This window comes from Electrona antarctica, assembly GCF_951216825.1.
Source record: "Electrona antarctica genome assembly, chromosome: 24".
NCBI lineage: Eukaryota > Metazoa > Chordata > Actinopteri > Myctophiformes > Myctophidae > Electrona > Electrona antarctica.
The window spans coordinates 14,402,216-14,423,987 of NC_136803.1; the positions used below are offsets into that span (position 1 = coordinate 14,402,216).

At 47.5% G+C, this 21,772-nt stretch overlaps 1 protein-coding gene across 1 annotated transcript in view; it reads left to right on the top strand.

The window, feature by feature from the left end:
- Window positions 1–16,138, top strand: part of raph1b (Ras association (RalGDS/AF-6) and pleckstrin homology domains 1b) — an 87,163-nt gene extending 71,025 nt beyond the window's left edge. The window contains 10 exon segments of the mRNA XM_079495744.1: window positions 3,198–3,357; window positions 4,252–4,373; window positions 6,076–6,141; window positions 6,392–6,535; window positions 9,068–9,178; window positions 9,308–9,406; window positions 9,891–10,011; window positions 10,492–10,628; window positions 11,303–12,339; window positions 12,341–16,138. Coding sequence (XP_079351870.1) covers window positions 3,198–3,357; window positions 4,252–4,373; window positions 6,076–6,141; window positions 6,392–6,535; window positions 9,068–9,178; window positions 9,308–9,406; window positions 9,891–10,011; window positions 10,492–10,628; window positions 11,303–12,339; window positions 12,341–14,276 — 3,933 coding nt within the window. The 3' untranslated portion in view covers window positions 14,277–16,138.
- Window positions 16,139–21,772: the final 5,634 nt, after the last annotated feature.

The following is a 21,772-nucleotide window of genomic DNA, read 5'->3' on the forward strand; positions in this document are numbered from 1 at the left end:
ACACACACACACACACACACACACCTGCACGCACACAGACACACACACGCGCGTGCTCACACAATCATGTCAGTCCATTCTGTGCAGTGTGTTGTGTCATGTCATAGTCAATGTGTTCTCTTCTCCTTTGTGATCTCCGTTCACAGCGAGGCGGCGAAGCGAGCAGAAAATAGGTCATTGCAGTGTTTGATTATGTGTGTCTGTTTCTGCTGCCGAGAGGGAGGGAGGGAGATACAGTACATCAAAAACACCCGGGTGTACTGTGTTGCAACACAGTGGTTCCCAACCTTTTCATGGCAAGGACCCCCAAATCAATATGGCTCTGGCCACGGACCCCCACCCTTGAAAATATGTTATGCCTATGCCCCCCCCCCCCCCACCCCCACCCCCACCCCCCTTGCATACAAGATTTGTGCCGTTTCCAAAAATATTCCAAATCGTTTCAACAGTTTTTGGAAAATAATCTACACGATATATGTGGGTGTACAGATTTTGATTCTACATTAACTCATTTTGCCGGGGACCCCTGGAACCTCTGTCGAGGACCCCACTTTGAGACGCGCTGCCGTTAAGTCAATCAAACCTGGTATTTCTTTCCACACGAGGCTGAAAGAATACTAGTACCAACACATCGTTGCTGTCTGGTAGAAACCTCTTCTCAATTTTTTTACCTTTTTGGTGTTTTACATTAACGCCCAATACCACGACGTGTTTTGAGTTTGTGGAGCTTGTGCTACTTTGGATGCTTTTGAATTTTAATCCTGAACAGTAACAGTTGTGGACATGTGAGGGTTCCACCCGACAGAGAGGCGATAAAGAGCGGAACGCGCGTGGCGGCGCCAGGCTCCATTGAAAGCAGCGCGTGCCGTGCAGGTCTCCACTGGAGAGACCACAACAACACACAGTTTAACACCAGCTTTTAATGAATGGACTCTCTGCTGCTGGTCAATGAACAAACAGTGCTCTCTTTCTAAAGGGAAACGCTCCAATGATCCGTGTGGTGAATGAACTGAAAGAAGGCCAGCAGTGTTAACTGCACACTAACACTTGCAGTAACACTTGCGCTTCTGATGACGTAACATGACAAATAGGAAGATGTTTGGGGATGGTGAGGTGTTCGCAGACGCCATTATAATCCAGAGCGATTTACACTAAGCAAGGTTAACACGAGGTAATGCATAGGAATATTAATCTAGCATCACAGGTAAACCTCTAAACTGTATCATGAAAATATAATCTGTACAATGAAACTATACAAACGGGATGCCAGGTCAACACATGAACCTGGTATTCTGTCTACATAACTTGCTATCTGAAAAAACCCACACAAAATAAGCTGTTCATCTCATGGTTACACGCTGCGCTATAGACTTTTCAGTGTGGAGGTTTCACTGGTATTGTAGACGTGGCAGCCATCTTATTTTTGTTTACCGCAGTGGTTCCAAAACATTTTCATGTCAGTATGCCTTGTCGAGCCTATCTCCTGTTTCTGTAGTGTGAGGCAGCTTGATGTAAGTACCTGTACACCCCCTGGACATGACGCTAGTATGTCACAGGGACTTACCCCCAAAACAACCCTTCCCATTCTTTTTTTTAGTCTTTTGTATGACCCGACCGGGGATCGAACCCTGTCTGGGGGAACTGCCAGTCTCAGGGCGGACACTCTAACACCACTAGGCCACCGAGCTGGTATTTTTTGGATTTTTCTGGATTTTCATGTCAAGGACCCCCAAAATTGCTTTATATTAGGCCGTGGACCCCTAGCCTGGTTAACCACTCCCCCTTGAAATTACACGAAATTCCCCCTTAAAATCACATATTTCAAGTGTGGTTAATCTTCTGAAAATATTCTGTGCCGCAGGGACCAGGGACCCCAAGTTTTCTGTTAAGATATTTCCAAAGTATTCAGTGGAAAGCAGATCTACGAGCTCAAAACGAGTTAAATCACGACGTGCCGTGAGCTTGTAGATCTGTAATTTTTCCACACAACGGCAGTGCGTTGCACAGGATGGATTGTGTTTGTGGACTGGGAGGGGGGATTATGTTTTTTTTCTTCTTTTTTGGGGGGGCTGAGGGGTGGGGGTCGGCGGAGGTTGGGGGGTCTCTCCTGTGAGAAATCTAGGTCAGACTCCCCGTGTCTGGAATAGTCACAGCCCTCCCTGCGATCTCATTGGCCCAGGGATCCAGTCTATCATGCGTGTCGACGTGCCGATTGGCTGTGTGGGATTCCCGGTGGGAGGAGATTAACTCTGAGGCCCAGAAGATTTTCTTTTATTTATTTATTTCTATAAATCAAAATGTTTTGTGGGGGGTGTCAGTGCAGGTCTTTGTGTGTGTGTGTGTGTGTGTGTGTGTGTGTGTGTGTGTGTGTGTGTGTGTGTGTGTGTGTGTGTGTGTGTGTGTGTGTGTGTGTGTGTGTGTGTGTGTGTGTGTGTGTGTGTGTGTGTGTGTGTGTCGGTCACGTTCTCCTTAGTTTGAGCTAGCTTAGTGTGCTGTAGTTTTCGTGGGAGCAGAATATTGGCCTAATTACTGGGTGTTAACTGTGGCCGATCCTACTTTGTTTTACAAATGTTATCTGAAAAACGCATGATGCTATGTCACTGGTGCTCAAACTTTTACATGTCACGGACCCCCAAAATGATCTGTATTTGGCAGAGTTGGTAACCAAATGGACCCTTAGGCTATACTGTAGGTCTTTAACTCTTGAGAGTGTAAAATGAAACCAACTGGAAATGATGTAATGTGCATGCATTACTTATTTTACAGTCTACACAATTAGAGAATGTCGGTTGTAGAAGAATTGTTATTTTGATCAACGTTTGTCTGTTATCTCTCCTTATGGTACCCCGTCAATTCAGCTTGGACTTCGTATTCAACAACACAATATTCAAAGTTTGGGGTCTGAGAGGCTACTAGAATAAATAATGGACCTCGATATGAATGAATTAAATGATATGCATAGTTTCATTATATAGATATTCCGCTGTTACGTTCTTAGCTTACATATGATTCATGATAACTATTTTTTATCTATATGATGTATTGCCATTTGTTCTTGCTTAATGTAAATCTCTCTGGATTAAGAGCGTCTGCTAAATGCCTAAATTGTAAATTGAACAGGGTTGAAAACCACTGGTTTAAGTAGTTACGCATGTTTCCTTTCCTCATGTTCTTTCTCCCTCTGTTCCTCCTGTCAGCTGGTGATCAGGGTGCACATGTCAGACGAGAGCTCTAAGACCATGATGGTGGACGAGAGACAGACGGTCAGACAGGTGCTGGACAGCCTGTTGGATAAATCTCACTGTGGCTACAGTCCAGACTGGTCCCTGGTAGAGACCATCAACGAGCTGCAGATGGGTGAGCAGCACGGTTGATTTTGACAGCAAATATTGATTTAGTTCATAGTCATAGTCTTTTGAATAGATTTTAATTTAGTTACAGTCACATTTTAGTCATCTTAAATGTTTTAGTGTTAAACCCAAACCACACCAATGGGTCGAGACGCAACAGTGTGATATGTCCTGTTGCATGTCGGCGCCTGTCGCCGCAAGTGATTAAATTGGTTCAATTCAATGGTTGCTTGCAACTACATGCGTCTACTCGCATGTAGACGTTGCATGGGGACCCATTGGTGTGGTTTGTAATGGTTTTGTAAAAATATTTTAAAATATAATATTTTGTGAACGGAAATATGCCATGCAGCTTCCTTGCTCGTATTTCGGGAGGTGTAGTTCCAGATATAGCAGTGGTTCCCAAACGTTCATGTCAAGGACCCCCAGACTGACACTAATTAGCCCGTGGACCCCCATTTTAAAAGATCTTCCAGGGACCCCCATAAGAGAAGATTTTTGCGGCTCAAGCAGTAATTCTCAACCCGTTTAATTTCAAGGACCCCTCAGTTTGACATCCATTAGTCTACGGACCCCCATTAAATGGCATTTCTATCTCTGGGACCCCCAATTTATATTATAAAATCAATGTTAATTTAACTCTGAGAAGAGTTACAGACCCATAAGGGTCCATTTGGTTCCAAACTATCATTTAGCTGGTGACCCCCTGGAACTCCCTCAAGGAACCCTGGGGGTCCCCAGACCCCACTTTGGGAACCACTGCTATATAGCATTGGGTGATTGTGGACTAGTTGTCTGTCAATACTGCATCTGTGAGCCTCTCTGTCTGTCCGTCCGTCTGTCTGTCAGAGCGTATCTTTATCTGTGAGCCTCTCTGTCTGTCCGTCCGTCTGTCTGTCAGAGCGTATCTTTGAGGACCATGAGAACCTGGTGGAGAACCTTCTGAACTGGACCAGAGACAGCCACAACAAGCTGATGTTTATAGAACGCATCGAGAAGTACGCCCTGTTCAAGAACCCCCAGGTACACGCACTTGCGCACACACACTCCAGGAACCCCCAGGTACACGCACTCGCGCACACACTCTCCAGGAACCCCCAGGTACACGCACTCGCGCACACACTCTCCAGGAACCCCCTGGTGAGGCAGCATATCGTTGTTGTGGGTTTTTTGTGTAAATGAACGTCTCAACTTAATCACACTACGGTGTGAAACAAAAGCATTGAAAGTAGCAGATCTACACGTTTCGAGCTTGTAGATCAGAATTTGAATCCTGAAGAGTAACAGTTTTGGATCTCCCGACAGATACGATATATGCATATGGATCAACACTGCTGTCTTCTCCGTATTGTGTTGTCACTTGATCATTCATTCAGGGGTGAACCCTGAACGTGTACACAAACCCATCCATGGTTTATGCATGCTGTGTGTGTGTGTGTGTGTGTGTGTGTGTGTGTGTGTGTGTGTGTGTGTGTGTGTGTGTGCGTGCGCGTGCGCGCGCAGTAAGATGGATGTAGGTCAGTGCATCACAGAATGAGTAAAGGTGAATAATTGATTTAACATGAGAAGACCAGTTGTGCCAGCATGAGACACGTTCCTCTCTCTCTCTCTCTCTCTCTCTCTCTCTCTCTCTCTCTCTCTCGTATCATAAAAACAATTTAACTCAATGGTCGCCAAGGACTTATTTCTTTTTCATGATGTCCTGGAGCGCCAAGGACGTGTTTTTTTTTTTAGACTTTTTTTTTGAAAAAAATAAAAATATATAAAATAAAATAAAAGATATATGGTGGCGGTCTGGGACTTTTGGCGCCCCCTGGTGGCGGTGAATGAGGAGAAAAGGGGTAAAGCTTGTAGCCTACAGTTGGAGGGAGTACAGCATCGTGTTGAACAGAGCTATGTCACATTGCAACATCATGTTGTATATATTATCGGTACAGATGCAGTGCAGGAAACCCAAGGGTTAGTAGCCCTTGGAGTGTCCACTTTGTTGCATTCAGTGGTCACCAACATGTCAAATCACAATCACAAATGTATCCGTGGGATACACACCATTATTTATAATGTTCTTATTTTGATCATAACGCCCACTTTAACCCATTTTTACCTGAGATCACATTCTAAAAATGTCTTCTAAATCGATTTTTCAAAAATAGCAGACCTACAAGCTCGTAGCGCGCCACTCGGTGGCGCGCTATGAGCTTGTAGATCTGCTATTTTTCAATAGCTAAAGCATAACATAATGCTAACACCAAAAGGGGTTCCCGCCCAAAATGGGTTAATACTGAATGGCTTGTATGACAATGATTTACTACTATGACACTATGGCACATTGGGAGTCCACTAGCAGTCTAGTACTAGTTGTTCTCAAATGTTATATTTGCAAAGACCCCGTTAACTCTGAGAGTGTTCGAATGGAACCAAATGGACCCGTAGGGGTCCATTTGGTTCCATTCAAACACTCTCAGAGTTACAGACCTGTTATGGTCATTCAGGGCAATCTATGCATGCGTTTCTGGTAATATGTTTTGTCCACTCATTTTGTATGTCCGTGGCAAAAAATGGAATGTTGACAAAAATGTCCACCACAAGCCAACGATGACCCCTGGCTGTATTTCTCCCAGTATTTATGGGAGTTTTTTTTTTTTTACGTTGGTCATGTTTTCAAACTCATGTGTCTCTCTCTCTGTCTCTGTCTCTCTCTCTCTCTCTCTCTCTCTCGCTACAGAACTACTTGTTGGGGCGGAAGGAGACGTCAGAGATGGCAGACAGGAATAAGGAGGCATTGCTAGAGGTGAGGAGCTGACCCTCTGCCATAGATAAACATTGTGAACACAGCCCATCTACAGGCGTTGGGAGCTCGGCTAGTTTAGGTTTTTTGGTGAATTAAAATGTTTTTGTTTGATCCGCACCAGAATTCGATTGAGCCTTCACACCTGCCCAAACGAATCACACTTTGTGACAATACGCAGCAGGATACATTTTTGTCAAATGAATGACGTGATGCATGTGATGATCACTGTGTGTGTGTGTGCGTCCATCAGGAGTGTTTCTGCGGCAGCTCTGTGAGCGTTCCAGAGATCGAGGGAGTTCTGTGGCTGAAGGAGGACGGGAAGAAGTCGTGGAAGAAACGCTACTTCCTGCTCAGAGCCTCTGGGATTTACTACGTGCCCAAGGGCAAGGCCAAGGTCAGTGTGTGTTTTTTTTTTGTTCAATTCCACTTCAGGAGTGTGTGTGTGTGTGTGTGTGTGTGTGTGTGTGTGTGTGTGTGTGTGTGTGTGTGTGTGTGTGTGTGTGTGTGTGTGTGTGTGTGTGTGTGTGTGTGTGTGTGTGTGTGTGTGTGTGTGTGTGTGTGTGTGTGTGTGTGTGTGTGTGTGTGTGTGTGTGTGTGTGTGTGTGTGTGTGTGTGTGATATCATGCCATAATATCTCAGGCAGCACACATAACAGTGAAGGGTAATACACACATGTGGCTGTCATGGGAACCAGGATGTGCTGCTTGGTATTTCCTGTTTAGATCTGTGATCATCGGTGTGCAGTCTTGGGAAACCTCACACTCACACACACAGCTTTAGTTTCTGCGCATTCAGCTAAATAAGTGCTTACTGTAAGTGCTTCTCTTGTCAAACAGTCCTAAATGTATGTGTATTGTTTGGCTGCAGACCCTCATTTGAAACCAACTTGCCGTGCCAGGGGACTCCTGTAACAGCACATATTTTGGTTTGTTTGTGACCAACTTTTTTTTTTCCTTTTTTTTTCAAAAAGAAACCCCTCGACAGACCCCCAGGGTTAGCACAGACATTACAGGGAAAGGAAAACAAAATGATCTCTATAATACGATTACGAATCCTACCACTATGTTTTTTTTATTCAATCTACACTTTACACTTTACAAAGCAGTTTACTGGAAACCAATGAAAACCAAAACATGGCAGTGTTATTGTAGATTCTCCAAACCTAGTAGATAGGAAGGAGACAAAGAGCACATATTTTGTATAAAGAATATTCATAAATTATTACGAATATTTCAACAACAACAAAACATCTTTTGTATTTCAAGTATAAAGTATGAAATCATTTTGCTGGGGACTCTGTGGAGCCCCTTCATGGACCCCTGGGGGTCCCTGGAACCCCATGGACCCCTGGGGAGACCCCATTGAGGGGGGGGGGGGGGGGGGGGGGCAACACTCATGCTGCAATACTTGAATGCATTAAGTATTGCAGCATGATTGCTGCCCCCTGCTGTTAGCATACTGTCACTACTCCTTGTTTGTTTCATATCTCCAGGGGTCAATATTTAGGACCTTTAACCACTTAAACCCTCCATACTATTGGTATATAGCCGAAAATAGCAGATCTACAAGCTCAAAGCACATGGTGTGCGCTTGTAGGTTTGCTATTGTCAGTGAATTCAGGCGGTTAAAAGGCCCCAGCATATGTTTCCGTGTGTGTACCCACAACATTGAGCTGTGTGTCTCTGAAACGCTGATGTTTAAGGGAGTTTTTATGTATCTACTGTACTGTATATATATATGGCCGTGGATCCCCATCTGAACATGCATGTTTTGTGCCAGGGACCCCCAGAAGAGAAGATCGGTGTTACATAACTCAACGATATTCAAAAAGTTTTTTTCAAGACTTTCAAGATTTTTCAAAAGTAGCAGATGTACAAGCTCGCAATGTGGCACGAAGTGACGCACTGCAAGCTTGTACGTTGCTATTTTTTTTTAATAGCCAACGTATTCAATATGGATACATTAAAATGCTTGTGATGCTGCATTAGCACATTTTGTTGGGGACCCCCTGGAACCCCTTCAAGGACGCCTGGGGGTCCCCGGACCCCACTTTGAGAACCACTGGTTTACAGTTCCCCTCTAAAAGACATGTTTTGTATGTATGTAAAGAATAGACTGCTATGATTCATATGTGAAATGTAGTTTACCATGCGTTTAGTGTGCAGGCACAGTAGGTAGAGGCTGAGTCAGCACTTCTGTAGCTGCCCAGTGGTGCCCCCCCACTGCATGGGCTGTATGGGTGTGGGAGGCAACATGCACTATAGCACCACCTAGTGGCTTGTTTAATGTATATACACTGTGCCATCAACTGATCAGTAAATATGTATGTAAGGGTGATCATTTATAATATATATTGTAGGTCTATATGCAGATATTAACTGGTTCAAGGTTGTGCTTTATTGTTATAGCTATAACACGCACGCACACACGCACAGACAGAGTAAAACTTACTTTTGGTCGACTCCCTTCAGGCAATGCAGCAGCTTAGGTTATAATACTGTAAAAAGTATGGGGTCCCCCACAGCAAAAGTAGTTAGCGTCACAATCAATTTAACCACTTTAACCATTATTTTATACTTTGGCTATTCGAAGATAGCAGATCCACAAGCTCATAGCGAGGCACGAGATCCGCTATTTTCGTATTTGTATAACATATATACAAATAATATATAATATAATATATATATATATATACTTTTTTTTCTTAAATCTTTGCTTCTGCGGATCCCTCCCTGGAACAATATATTTTGATGGGGGTCTGCGGTCAAATATATATACTGTTGGGGGTCCTTGACTTGAAAACGTTTTGAGAACATATGTGAAGTTTTTATGTTTTTTTTCATATAATTGATAGGATTCAGAAGACATTTTGTAGAACGGACCTCAGGTCACTGTGTGTAAACGTGTGCCGTCGTCTCTCCTCTAGGCGTCCAGAGATCTGGTGTGTTTCCTCCAGTTGGACCATGTCAATGTTTACTACGGACAGGACTACCGCAGTAAATACAAGGCCCCGACAGACTACTGCCTGGCCCTCAAGGTAAAAAAAACCCAGGCCCCTTTTCCATCAAAAGAACTGGTCCCGTTCTAGATTCTTGGAACCTATTGGTGCTTTCACCTCTCCCCCCCCGCAAAGATAATAGAAAAGGTGTTTTTATTGTTCTCGCAGCATCCACAGATCCAGAAGAAGTCGCAGTACATCAAGTATCTCTGCTGTGACGACGTCAGAACGTTGCACCAGTGGGTCAACGGGATCCGCATTGCTAAGGTTAGCCTCGTCTGGTTGGCTGACCGAGTGCTTCCCAAGCTGGGGGTCCCCAGATGATTTGGGGCCGTGCCTAGATCTTTAGCTTAATAATGTGCAACATTGTTGTCTCACTCTACAGTAAACACACCAGCATGCAGTATAGTGTATACAGGGTACAGTATCTGCACATTTATAGAAAGTTACAATTTATGACTTTCAAGACGTTTTGAATTCCAAATTGGCCAAATCGTCAAATATTATGTACAGCCAGTTCCAATCTAATGGTGCGTTCTCACGGCCAGATGCAAACATACAGTCTACCATTCATTGTCAACAATGGAAAGCAGCGACATGACGATGCAAAGGCATAATGATAGCTGCTCCAAATGATACTCCCATTCGACTTTGCGTCAGCCCGTGTGAACGCAAGTACTGTAAATGTAAAGTAACTGTGTGTGTGTGTGTGTGCGTGTGTGTGTGCGTGTGCGTGCGTGTGCGTGTGCAGTATGGGAAGCAGTTGTACATGAACTACCAGGAGGCTATGAAGAGGACAGAGGCAGCCTACGACTGGTCCTCTCTGTCTACCTCCAGCATCCGATCTGCATCCAGCTCTGCTAGCATCCCTGGTGGGTTCACACACACGCACACACACACACACATGCACACACACGCACACACACACCTGGAGTAGTAGACCAGATCACATTTGTTAGAATTTGAATGAACACTCAGATCAGCTAACAACAGGGTAGCTGTCAGAACCGCTCCTAAAACATCGGGGCAACGCGCCACACGTCCCAGACTTCTCTCCCTTCTGTCTCCAAAACTATGGAATGAACAGTTAGAAGTGCATACTCACTCCCAATCTTCTGCCGTAATCTGAAGACGTCTGCTAAACGCCTAAGTTGTAAACAAGCAGGTGTTTCTGGGTAGGATGTCTATGGATGTTTTCACAATATAGTGTCCAGAACATTGGCTCTGTGTAGTTTGTCAACCTGTAGATATTTAGAGCAAAATAATATATTTCAATAACATGGTAGGTTTTCTGTTCTTCCAGAACTAAGCTTAATGCATAATTCTGCTCCTGTCATTGCGTGTCCTTGCAGAGTCCCAGTCCAACCACTCAGGCCAGTCGGACAGCGGGGTGGAAACTGGCTCTTCTCACGGACGCTCCCAGAGCGTGGTCAGCTCCATCTTCTCAGAGGCCTGGAAGAGAGGCACCCAGATGGAGGAGAACACCAAGGTACTGGTCCTTTTTAAAGGGTTATGGTTTAGGACAGAGGTTCCCAACCACTGGTGGCACTGTTTTCCTCTGGTGGTACACAGAGGAGTCTCCAAAAAAGGAGAAAAAAGACAAAAGTGGAATGAAATATTTATATTACTACAGGTAGTTCTTCTGACCAAGCAATTGGTTGGAATAGGCTATCCAGCAAGGATATGGAATGGGCATGACAGCACACCTGATGTGGATTAATCACATTAGAAATATCATCAGTTGTGCTGATTAGTGATTAGACTGAGTTTTGTCAGAGCAGCAGCATTGTTGGCAGGTATACGCTCCTGTATTTTAACTAAATAAATACATAATGAATGTTTTTTATTATGGTGGTACATGGAGAGCCCAATGTTTTCTTAGGTGGTGCTTCATTAGTATAAAAAGTACTGGTCCATTCCACCGTGGAAGAAGGTAAAAAACATCTGCACCTGGGTTTAAAGCTCCAAATTGTATTCTCTTCAATGGTACAACGTCTCGGTTTTGGAACTTTAAACCAGTGTGGCGGATATTTTGACCTTCTTCTCCTTGAGTCTTGCCTGTCCAGCACCTGGTCGGTTTCCGTCCCAACAATGTGATATAATTATACTGTATATAATATTGGACTGGCAGTGTCTTACAACTCTGTTCTTTCCTCTCAACAGATGAGGCACGAGTCCTCCAGAGGTGCCACCCTCCCCCACTCCACCCACAGCCACCCCACTCCACCCCTCGCCCACTCCACCCTCCCCCACCCCGCCCACAGCCACCGCCATCACAGCCAGCATTCGGCCGACCACCCAGCGAGTCCCGCCTTGGCCCACTCTCCGCAGCCCCAAGCCCAGCACCCCCAGGCTCCTCCGCCCCAGCAGCAGTACCAGGCCCCTCCCCAGCAGCAGTACCAGGCCCCTCCCCAGCAGCAGTACCAGGCCCCTCCCCAGCAGCAGTATCAGGCCCCTCCCCAGCAGCAGTACCAGGCTCCTCCGCCCCAGCAGCAGTACCAGGCCCCTCCCCAGCAGCAGTACCAGGCCCCTCCCCAGCAGCAGTACCAGGCCCCTCCGCCCCAGCAGCAGTACCAGGCTCCTCCCCAGCAGCAGTACCAGGCCCCTCCCCAGCAGCAGTACCAGGCCCCTCCCCAGCAACAGTACCAGGCCCCTCCCCAGCAACAGTACCAGGCCCCTCCCCAGCAACAGTACCAGGCCCCTCCCCAGACCCAGCCTAGTGCCCAGGCCCAGTACCTCCCTCCACCCCTCCACATTCAACAGCTACAACAACAACAACAACAGGCTCACAGCAGCTACGCCCACACGCCCTCCCCTCCACCTCCACCCCCGGCCCAGCAGCAGCAGCCTCCCCCTCCGCCCCCCCCTCCTCCTCCGCCCCCTCCCCCGCTCCACGTGGTGTCCCACCATACCCCGGCCACCATGTACAAGTTCAGCACCATCACGCGGCTGCAGAACCAGAACGGGGCGGCGGCCAGGAGCAAGGCAGCCGCGGCGGCCGCGGCGGCCGCTGCAGCAGCAGCGGCAGCGGCCAATCACCACCACCAGGCCCTGCCCCCGGCCCCGGTGGCCCCGCCCACCGCCAGGGCCAATAACGTGCCGCCACCTCCCCCTCCTCCACCGCCCCCCTCCCTGCCGGCGCCAGGCTCGGCCATGGCGGTGCTGATGAAGCCTCAGGGGGGCTTCACTCCTCCTCCTCCTCCCCCCCCCGCCGCAGACCAACGGGGTGGCGTTCCCCCCTCCCCCTCCCCCCGCGTCATGCCCCAACAACAACGGCCTGCGTCTTCAGACCCTGAAGCAGAGGTTCCCCAGTCCGCCCCCCCAGCGGGACCTCCTCCTCTCCCCTCCTCCCTGCGACGACCACAGCGTCCTGGAGGACTCCCCGCCGCCGGCCCCCGCCCCGCCCCCTCCTCCACCTCCCCCTCCTCCTCCCCCTCCGCCCCCGCCTCCCCCCGCCCAGCAGCACTTCCCGCCTCCCCCCGCGCCGCCGCCCAAAACCTTCACGCCGGGCTTCCTGCCCTCCCACGCCAACGCCAAGCCCATGTCGCCCGTGTCACCGTTCCCTCCGGCCCCCCCGCCTCCCATCATCGCCCAGGCTCCGCCCCCGCCGCCACCCCCTCCCCCCGCTGCGCTGATCAAGAAGCAGTTTAGCCTGCAGGCGGCGGGTCACGGCGGCGGTGCCCCCCACCACGGCCAGCCCCCTCCCACCCTGCCCAAGCAGCACAGCCTGAACAAGCCGCCGCCCTCCGGGGGGTCCCTGGTCAAGCAGATCGCCAGTCAGTTTCCCGGGGCCTCGTCGCCGCCCTCGTCATCATCGCTGCAGCCCACCAATCACACGGCGGAGAGCCCCAAGCCACCGCCCCTCTCCCCGCCTGCGGTCAAGGCCAAACCAAAATGGCAGCCGGGTGGCGGCGGCGGGGGCCAGCAGCAGTCTCCGGAGTTCCCCCCGCCGCCTCCCGAGACAGGCAGAGGAGGAGGAGGAGGCGGCTTCCACCACGCCCCTCCCCCTCCCCCACCTCCACCCCCCCCTCCTCCCCCTGGCCCCGCCCAGGGCCCCACCCCCCCTCCACCCCCTCCTCCCCCCGGGAACATCATGGGCTCCCCGCTGAGGAGGTCCCCCTCCGGCTCCTCCTGCTCCTCTTCTGGCTCCTCCTCCTCGGCGGGGGGCCTGGGAGGGGGGAAGAAGCCGCCTCCCACTCCTCAGAGGAACTCCAGTGTGAAGGAGGACTCCACCACCTCCTACCAGGAGTCCAGGAGGAACCTGCTCAGCAAGTTCGCTCCCCAGGCCAACTCCACCACCTCCTCCTGCCATGCTCCTCCTCCTCCTCCCTCTGGGTCTCCCTCCAGGGAGCCGCCGCCCCCCACCGGGCCCCCGGCTCCCCCCAAACCGGGCAAGCTCAACCTGGCCAACCTGCCCCTGGCCCTCCAGGCCAAGGTGGGCCAGGCCAAGCAGTGCGGTGCCGGCGCCGGCGCCGGCGACTTCCCCTCCCCACCGCCCCCCGAAAGCTCCTCCTCCTCCTACTTCCCGCCACCGCCACCGGCCTCTGAGCTCTTCCCGCCTCCCCCTCCTCCTCCTCCCCCCGCGGGAGACTTCATGCATGGCGCCGGTGTGGCTACGCCCAAGGTGGTAGCGGTGGTCAACCCGCAGCCCCAGGCGCCTCCGCCCCCTCCCCCCGTCTCCCTCGTCAGCATCCCCTCCTGGAACAACAACAAGGGCTCGCTCAAGAAGACCCCGGCTCCGGCGCTGCTCCGTCACCGCGGCGGCAGCAACAACAACTCCACCCCTCCGGATCCTCCGGGGTCGCCGCCGCCCCTGTCCTCCTCCCAGTTCGCCCCTCCCACCTCCCCGAAGGGCGGCTCAGGCGGCCAGCCCAACTTCATGGACGACCTGCAACGGACTCTGAGGCGCAAGTCGGCGGGCCGCCAGGGCTCGCTCAGCTCAGGCAAGCTGGAGCCGGCGCCCGTGGGCACCATGGACGACATGGCGCTTCCGCCGCCTCCCCCCGAGCTGCTCCAGGGCAACGGCGGTGGCGGGGGCTTCACCGGGAACATCTCAGGCTATGCAACGCTGCGGCGAGGGCCACCTCCCGCCCCGCCCAAACGCGGCGACGCCACCAAACTTACCGGAGAGTGTTGAAGGGTTATTAGAGACACCCTTTTGGACGTACGGTAGACTATAAGCTGGTTCCTCCACCGTCAGGAGACACAACCCTGAAGGCCTTTCCGGATCAACCTGAAGATCTGTGTTGTTTGGAGGACCGCGGACACTTTGTGACTGTGTATATAATATAATTATACTGAAAGCCAGACGAGACCTGGTGGTGTTTGCGAATGACTCTCATGTTGACGTTGTTGGCCTGCTTGGAGCGTCAGGACTGTTGGTGTCAGGTCATCTGTTTACTGCAGACAATGTACCCGGTCCACTGAAGCTTGGCTCATACTTGTCCGATGGGGTCATTCACCGAATTTAGACGACGTGACACATTGGCCCCTTTTCCACTGGGATGGAACCTGTTTGGTTCTTTTTTCCCCCGCCTAATATTGAACCAGTTCAGAGTGTTTCCACTGGAAAAGAATTGGTTCAAAACCCTAAAAGTTGGTTTGGAACTGGAACCAACTAAATGGCCGCCGGTTCTGAGGACGCACCAAAGCTTCCAAGAATCTAGAACGGAACCAGTTCTAGAACCAAAGTTATTTAGGGTGAAAAAGAGGCCATTGTGAGCTTGTAGATCTGCTATTTTCGGCAAGTGACAACTGTCGCACAATGGAGTATAAATGAAGATAAAAAATGCTTTCCTGCGATGTTCTTAACTGACACTCAAGTCATTTATGTTTTCCTATGTCACATACCGTATCCCTGCCTATCTACCGGTAGGCTGAAGCAAAACGGCAGTGAGAATTGTTCCCAAATGCTTGTTTGTGATATGAGAGGTCTGAGCCAACTCGCGTAAGCCGCTTCTTTGCCATAAGTTTGTGCCATGTGTTGGAGAGAGGGGGGAGGAGAGAGAGAGAGAGAGAGAGAGAGACAGAGAGACAGAGAGACAGACAGAGAGAAAAGATGGAACGAGAGAGAGAGAGAGAGAGAGAGAGAGAGAGAGAGAGAGAGAGAGAGGACGGAGAGACAGAGAGAAAAGATGGAACTCATCAGGATCCAATCGTTCTGCTTTGGTACTGCATGGACCTGTAAAGACAAGCTGTACAAACTGAAGCTCTTCTGTGTGTGTGTGTGTGTGTGTGTGTGTGTGTGTGTGTGTGTGTGTGTGTGTGTGTGTGTGTGTGTGTGTGTGTGTGTGCGTGTGCGTGTAGGCATTGAGTAGTAAACGTTTAGGAAGGCCTTCATGGAACAGGGATTGTATGTTGTTGTTGTTGTTTTTTTTGCTTTTATATGAAATTATTTAATGATTGCTAAATGAAAGGAATTTCTTTCTGTTTTGTATTTTATCAGATTACATTTTATCTAATCATATTTTTTATCAGCTGGTCAGCAATGGTGCGAGAGGAGCTCAAATGGAAGGAAGGCACAGTGGAATGTACTGAAAAAGAGCAGCATGGGAAACGTTTGGAATAAATGATTCAGTATCTCCAAAACTAAATCTGCAAAAAAGAAAAAGCATTCATGAAGCCCTAATAGTCGCATTGTCCACTGAGAATGCCTTTTGAGCGCTGGTCGTCGGTAGCACTGAAGCGAGATGCTCAGGCGGGCTCTGGGAAGAGCTGCACCGTGCGCTTAGACCGTAGAAATGCTCAAAAGGCGCTCTCAGTGAAGACGGCGCCGAAAAGCTACGATCCGTGAGTCCACAACTCTTTTAACAGCTTGAACACAAGTCTCCCGCTCATGGGACACCACCAAACATCTCCCGCTCAGCTCACTCCAGGGGGGGAATCATCATTCCCCGCTTGGCCAGAGCATACAAACATACAGGGTTTATGAGCTTTAGGTAGTACTACACAAACATCAACCAGTAGGTGTCCTAACCCGACACCTAAATGTCTCAGTGGAAGAGTCAGATTGTAGCTTTGTGCTTAATTTATAATCTGTAGTATGACTGTGTCGCTTGTTAAAAAGAACCGACCAATCGACAAGCTCAACAACGTGTCACGACACTACACCTGTGTAGATCAGTTCTTATTGGCAAGAGTCGCCCTCGTGCGGCGGACGGAACACGAATGATAATTATTTTTTTTCACAAAGAAATGCGTTGTTGGTGAAGTAACGGCTTGACAGAGTCAGGACTGTGTGTGTGTGTGTGTGTGTGTGTGTGTGTGTGTGTGCAACTGGAAGAAAGCTTAAGAATTGTATGTATTGTGTACTGTTTTCTTTTCTTTTTGTTTTTATTTAATGCAAAGAAAATAAACTTGTCTTACAGTGGACTTAAATGGTTGGTGAAGAGGCCTGTGGTGTGTGATGGTAGAGTGCGCGCGTACGTGCGTGTTCATGTGTTTTGGCTTGACCTTTGACCTGAACGTATCAGTTTCATTTTGTTTATACCTGTACAGTCCCGGCTGCCGCCATGTGTCTGTCTGTGTGTGTGATTGTTTTTTTCCACGGTGCCGTTAATTGGCCAAAGGTTATCTGACCTCCAGCAGCAACGCCTTCAGTTGACCGTTTGACATGCACACGGCGGCCATTTTGCCATGTGAATGCTATTCCGAAGCTCGTTTACGTTCATTCGTCATTCCTGAATAGCCTAGCTAGCCAGTCTACAAGCTCACAACTCCTCACAATGTTCGGCTATTTTCACAAAATGTGGAACCGAGTCAAACTAAATGTAATGCCTACCATTCCAAGTGCTTGTCGGGGTGGGGCCGGGCTCCCCAGTTCAAATATGATTATTTTTGGGGGGTCCCCAGTTAAAATATGATTATTTTGGGCTGCCCCAAATTCGGCCTGAGATGTTTGGGAAACCTTGCCCTAGGCAACCGTCACAGCGATGTGTGGGTGGGTGTTTGTGGTTTTGTCTCTGGAGTATGACATACAGTCAGTATAGTATGTCTGTTGTGCGAGTATAATGGCCCACCAGTGGTGGAAAGTACCTATTACTAAGTACATTTACATAAGTACAGTACTTAAGTACAATTTGGAGGTATTTGTACTTTACTTGAGTATTTCCATTTTCCAATACTTTTACTTAAATTCTACTCCACTACATCTCAGATCCAAATGTTATGCTTTTACTCCACTACATTCATTTGAAAACACTAGTTACTTTGTAGATTTTGATTATTATTACAAAACATACATTAACCACTTCAGCACTATGTACATTTTGGGCATTTGAAAATAGCCGATTTACAAGCTCACAATGTGTTGCGATGCGATACATTATGAGCTTGAAAACTTGAAATAGGACCTTCTTTACTTTTGGTATTTTGTTGCCAGTACTTTTGTTCTTTTACTCAAGTACATTTTGAATTCCGGACTTTTACTTGTAACAGAGTATGTCTACACTGTAGTATAGATACTTTTACTTAAGTAAAGAATGTGAGTACTTTTTCCACCACTGGCCCACACCCCCGTCGTCTCTTTTTGAGTGTCATGAATGATGATGTCACTCATTAATAACCACCATTCAAAATGTGGTTTAATAATAATAATAAAACAAAATGAAAAGAACACAACTGATATGGTGTCAGGGTTGAAAGGTTTAAGACAGTGGTTCCCAAAGTGGGGTCCGGGGACCCGCAGGGGTCCCTGAGGCAGTTCCAGGGGGTCCACAGCTAAATTATAGTTTGAAACCAAATGGACCATTACGGGTCTGTAACTCAGAGAGTGTACAAAAATTGGGGGTCCCCGAGATAGAAATGCCATTAAATGGGCGTCCGCAGATTATAATGCATGTCAAACTGCGGGTCCTTGAAATTGAGCAGGTTGAGAATCACTGCTGGAGCTGTAAAAATCCTCTCTTATGGGGGTCCCTGGCATATTATTTTCAAATGGCGGTCCGCAGGCTAATTGGTGTCAATTTGGGGGTCCTTAACATGAAAAGGTTTGGGAACCACTGGTTTAAGATGTGCTCGTTGAAAGCGGTTAACCTGACAGACTGTGATAGAGTTCAGAAAGCAGACTGTTATCTCATATAATCAACAAAGTACCATTGGAGAAACCTCAGTCAAAACACAGTTGGACCCCACTCTACAACTAAAGGCCTATTTATTATAACATGCTATGTCTTTTATCTCGCTTATAAACCCATTATAGTGCTTCGTCTGCCCTCCAGGGGGGGGCGGTATCCTTTCACAATAATATGGCTGAGTATCATTGTCATGGACAGGTTTTCTTGGCTGCAGTTACAAAGTATGTAAGTTGTTGATGTGCTGATTCAGACTTTGCGAGGAGGGCCAAGTGAAATGAAGAAAGGAGGAGAAGAAAAAAACGTGTGGGGGTTAACGAGAAGTGATGTGTTCTCTTCTTGCATATAAACTGAAAAAACACAATATAAATGTTCAAAACCTGACCTCAACGTGTGTCCCGAGTCCACTTCTTCTGCTTCTGTTTGTGTTTTCATGGTGGGTGTTTAGCCCATTCTGGACGGGAACCCCTTTTGGTGTTTTAAGCATCATGCTATACTTTAGCTCAGGGGTGGGCAACTTTGACGATGGAGAGAGCCACTATATTTCCACATCGCCACATTGCATATTACTGTTGTAGCAAAAATAGCCAATCTACAAGCTCAAAACGCGTCGCTGTGTCATGCGTTTTGAGCTTGTAGATCAGCTGAATTGAAATCCTGAAATTATTTTTTCATTGGAATCCTGAAAAGTAACATTTTTATTTAATTTCAATGCCTTTCAAATGCCTTTAAATATAGTTATGTTAACTTTATGAACTAAATACAAATACATTGGACATAAAAAGGACAATAACATTTTAATACTACTCATTAAGCTACTAATTTAGACTGAAGTAATAAAGCAGGTCATGTTTGCATGCTTCAAATTGTAACGGCTGTAATATTAACTTGAGGTCCACATGTCGCCGCATGTGGCCCCCGGGCCTCCAGTTGCCCATGTATCCTTTAGCTATTAACAGCAGATCTACACTGTAAAATCCAATAACTACTTTGACATAGATAGATCCCCCGTCAAACCAAACTCAGCTTCTATATGCAGATGGGATGCAGCCTGAGGTTACTGAGGTGTTGATGATGGAGGTGATGAAGGGGAGCAGATCAGGTGCGATGGTCTGGAAGATTGGAGACGGGACGGGGTCGAGAGACAGGTGGTAGGTCTAGTGGATGGGAGTTTTAGGACCTCGTCTGGGGCTAGGACAAATAAAGAGGATAGAGCACGGAGGTGTGGCCCGGTCTCCTGCGGGAGGTTTGCACATGTGCAGTGTAAACAGGAACTGTGATGATGGAGTGTTCCAGCAGAGGTGCTAGAGAGTTGCTGACCTTGAACTGAAATAATAAAAAGGATATAAAAAAAGAGAATAGTACAAAGTTGATTTTGTTTTTATTTTAAAAAGTATATAAATTTCATAACTGGAAAAAATGTTGCGTATAACAGACAAGATAAAGGACAAGTACATTTACTAAATGTTAATGTTTTTGTATATTTTCTTTTGTGGATTTTCCATGTTCTTTAGTACATGTGTCAAACTTTTATTTTTGTGAAATGACAAAGGAACATGGATACTGTTCATTCAAGTGCTGTGGATGATATAAAACATTTGAAAAGGGAAGGGTGACTGCTGTTTAATTCTCAACTGTTCTGGATCTCATTATTTACATCACAAGTTATGAGCTTTCTATCTAGCACCTCTGCTGGAACACTCCATCATCGCAGTTCCTGTTTACACTGAGCATGTGCAAACCTCCCGCAGGAGACCGGGCCACACCTCCGTGCTCTATCCTCTTTATTTGTCCTAGGTCTGGGGATAAGGGAGAGGAAGGGAAGTAGAGGGAGATAAGAGGAATTGTGTGTGTGTGTGTGTGTGTGTGTGTGTGTGTGTGTGTGTGTGTGTGTGTGTGTGGGGAGATTTAAGGTGTTAGAGTGTCCCCCCACTCTAACACACTACTCTAACCAGTGCCCCCCCACTTTAACCCACACTACTCTAACCAGTGCCCCCCACTCCAACACACTACTCTAACCAGTGCCCCCCCACTCCAACACACTACTCTAACCAGTGCCCCCCACTCCAACACACTACTCTAACCAGTGCCCCCCACTCCAACACACTACTCTAACCAGTGCCCCCCCACTCCAACACACTACTCTAACCAGTGCCCCCCCACTCCAACACACTACTCTAACCAGTGCCCCCCCACTCCAACACACTACTCTAGCCAGTGCCCCCCACTCCAACACACTACTCTAACCAGTGCCCCCCCACTCCAACACACTACTCTAACCAGTGCCCCCCCACACACAGAGGATATGACCATGCCTTGCAAACTGAAGGTCAGTGGTTCGAGTCCAGTGAAACATATTTTCTGTCAACTGTCTTTCGCTGCTCACCTAAATTCCAAAAGGTCAAGTATTACATTCCCGCGACATCCTTCATATCTAGGTAGCACAGAGGATAGGACCATGCCTTGCAAACTGAAGGTCAGTGGTTCGAGTCCAGTGAAACATATTTTCTGTCAACTGTCTTTCGCTGCTCACCTAAATTCCAAAAGGTCAAGTATAACATTCCCGCAATATCTTTCATGTGCCAGCGTGGTGCAGTCTAATAGTCAATGGTTCACAAACTAAAGGTTATAGGTTCAAAACTCACTATACTCAATATAAAAACTAAAACATCCTCCAAACAACCAAAATGCCTCAAAAGTTGCACCAATGCATCAAAAGACAACTGCCAATAAAGTGCAAAAAATAAAAAACAATTTCTAATAAAAAAAAACAATTTAATTTAATATGCAATTTCCAGCCCGCCTCCAGGGGGAGCTCCTCCCCATGGAGGCGGGCTTCTAAAATAATCCTCCTCCTGGACAATGCTCCTCCCTCTTCAACCGGAGCTAAAAGAGAGCGGGAGGAGGGAGGCGGGCTGCCTCGGCACTCTACACCTTAAAAAGCCCAAAAATGAAGGTTTACCCTGAGCAAGATTCAAACCCACCACCTTCAGCTTGTGAGACCTATGCTTTTCTCTTGCGCCACTGGGCTTTTCACACTAATAAGATTTTGGAGGTTGTATTTAAGGTTGAAGGGAGAGGTGACGTGTCAAAAGATGAAAATCCATAGAAAACACCTCTACCCCTGACAGAATGACAAAAAATCTAAGAATCTGCTAGATACACCCTCTGATGATCAGGGTTCAACTGAGATTTAGATTATTGCTTAAAACCATATGTTAGAACATTGTTAGAGACTGCACATGGATTTACACTTTCATTGAAACAAAAATAGAGAAGTTTCATATCAGCCTAAGTACTGTCATTAAAATTCATACCCATTGTATCATATTAGTTTCCAATGATCAAAAGTTAAGTACATTTTGTTCTCACTTAAGACTTTTACTTTAAAGTGAGAACAAAAAATGTACTGTAGTCTGTTTATCAAAAACTAAAGTGTTTTGTGATTAGTATAATTGTTTTACACTTACATTTTGTTAAGCACATTTGCTGTCCTCACTTTAGACTGTTACAATAAAATGGTCATTAAAGGGTTTTCAACTAGTTTCTCAAACAGTGCTGT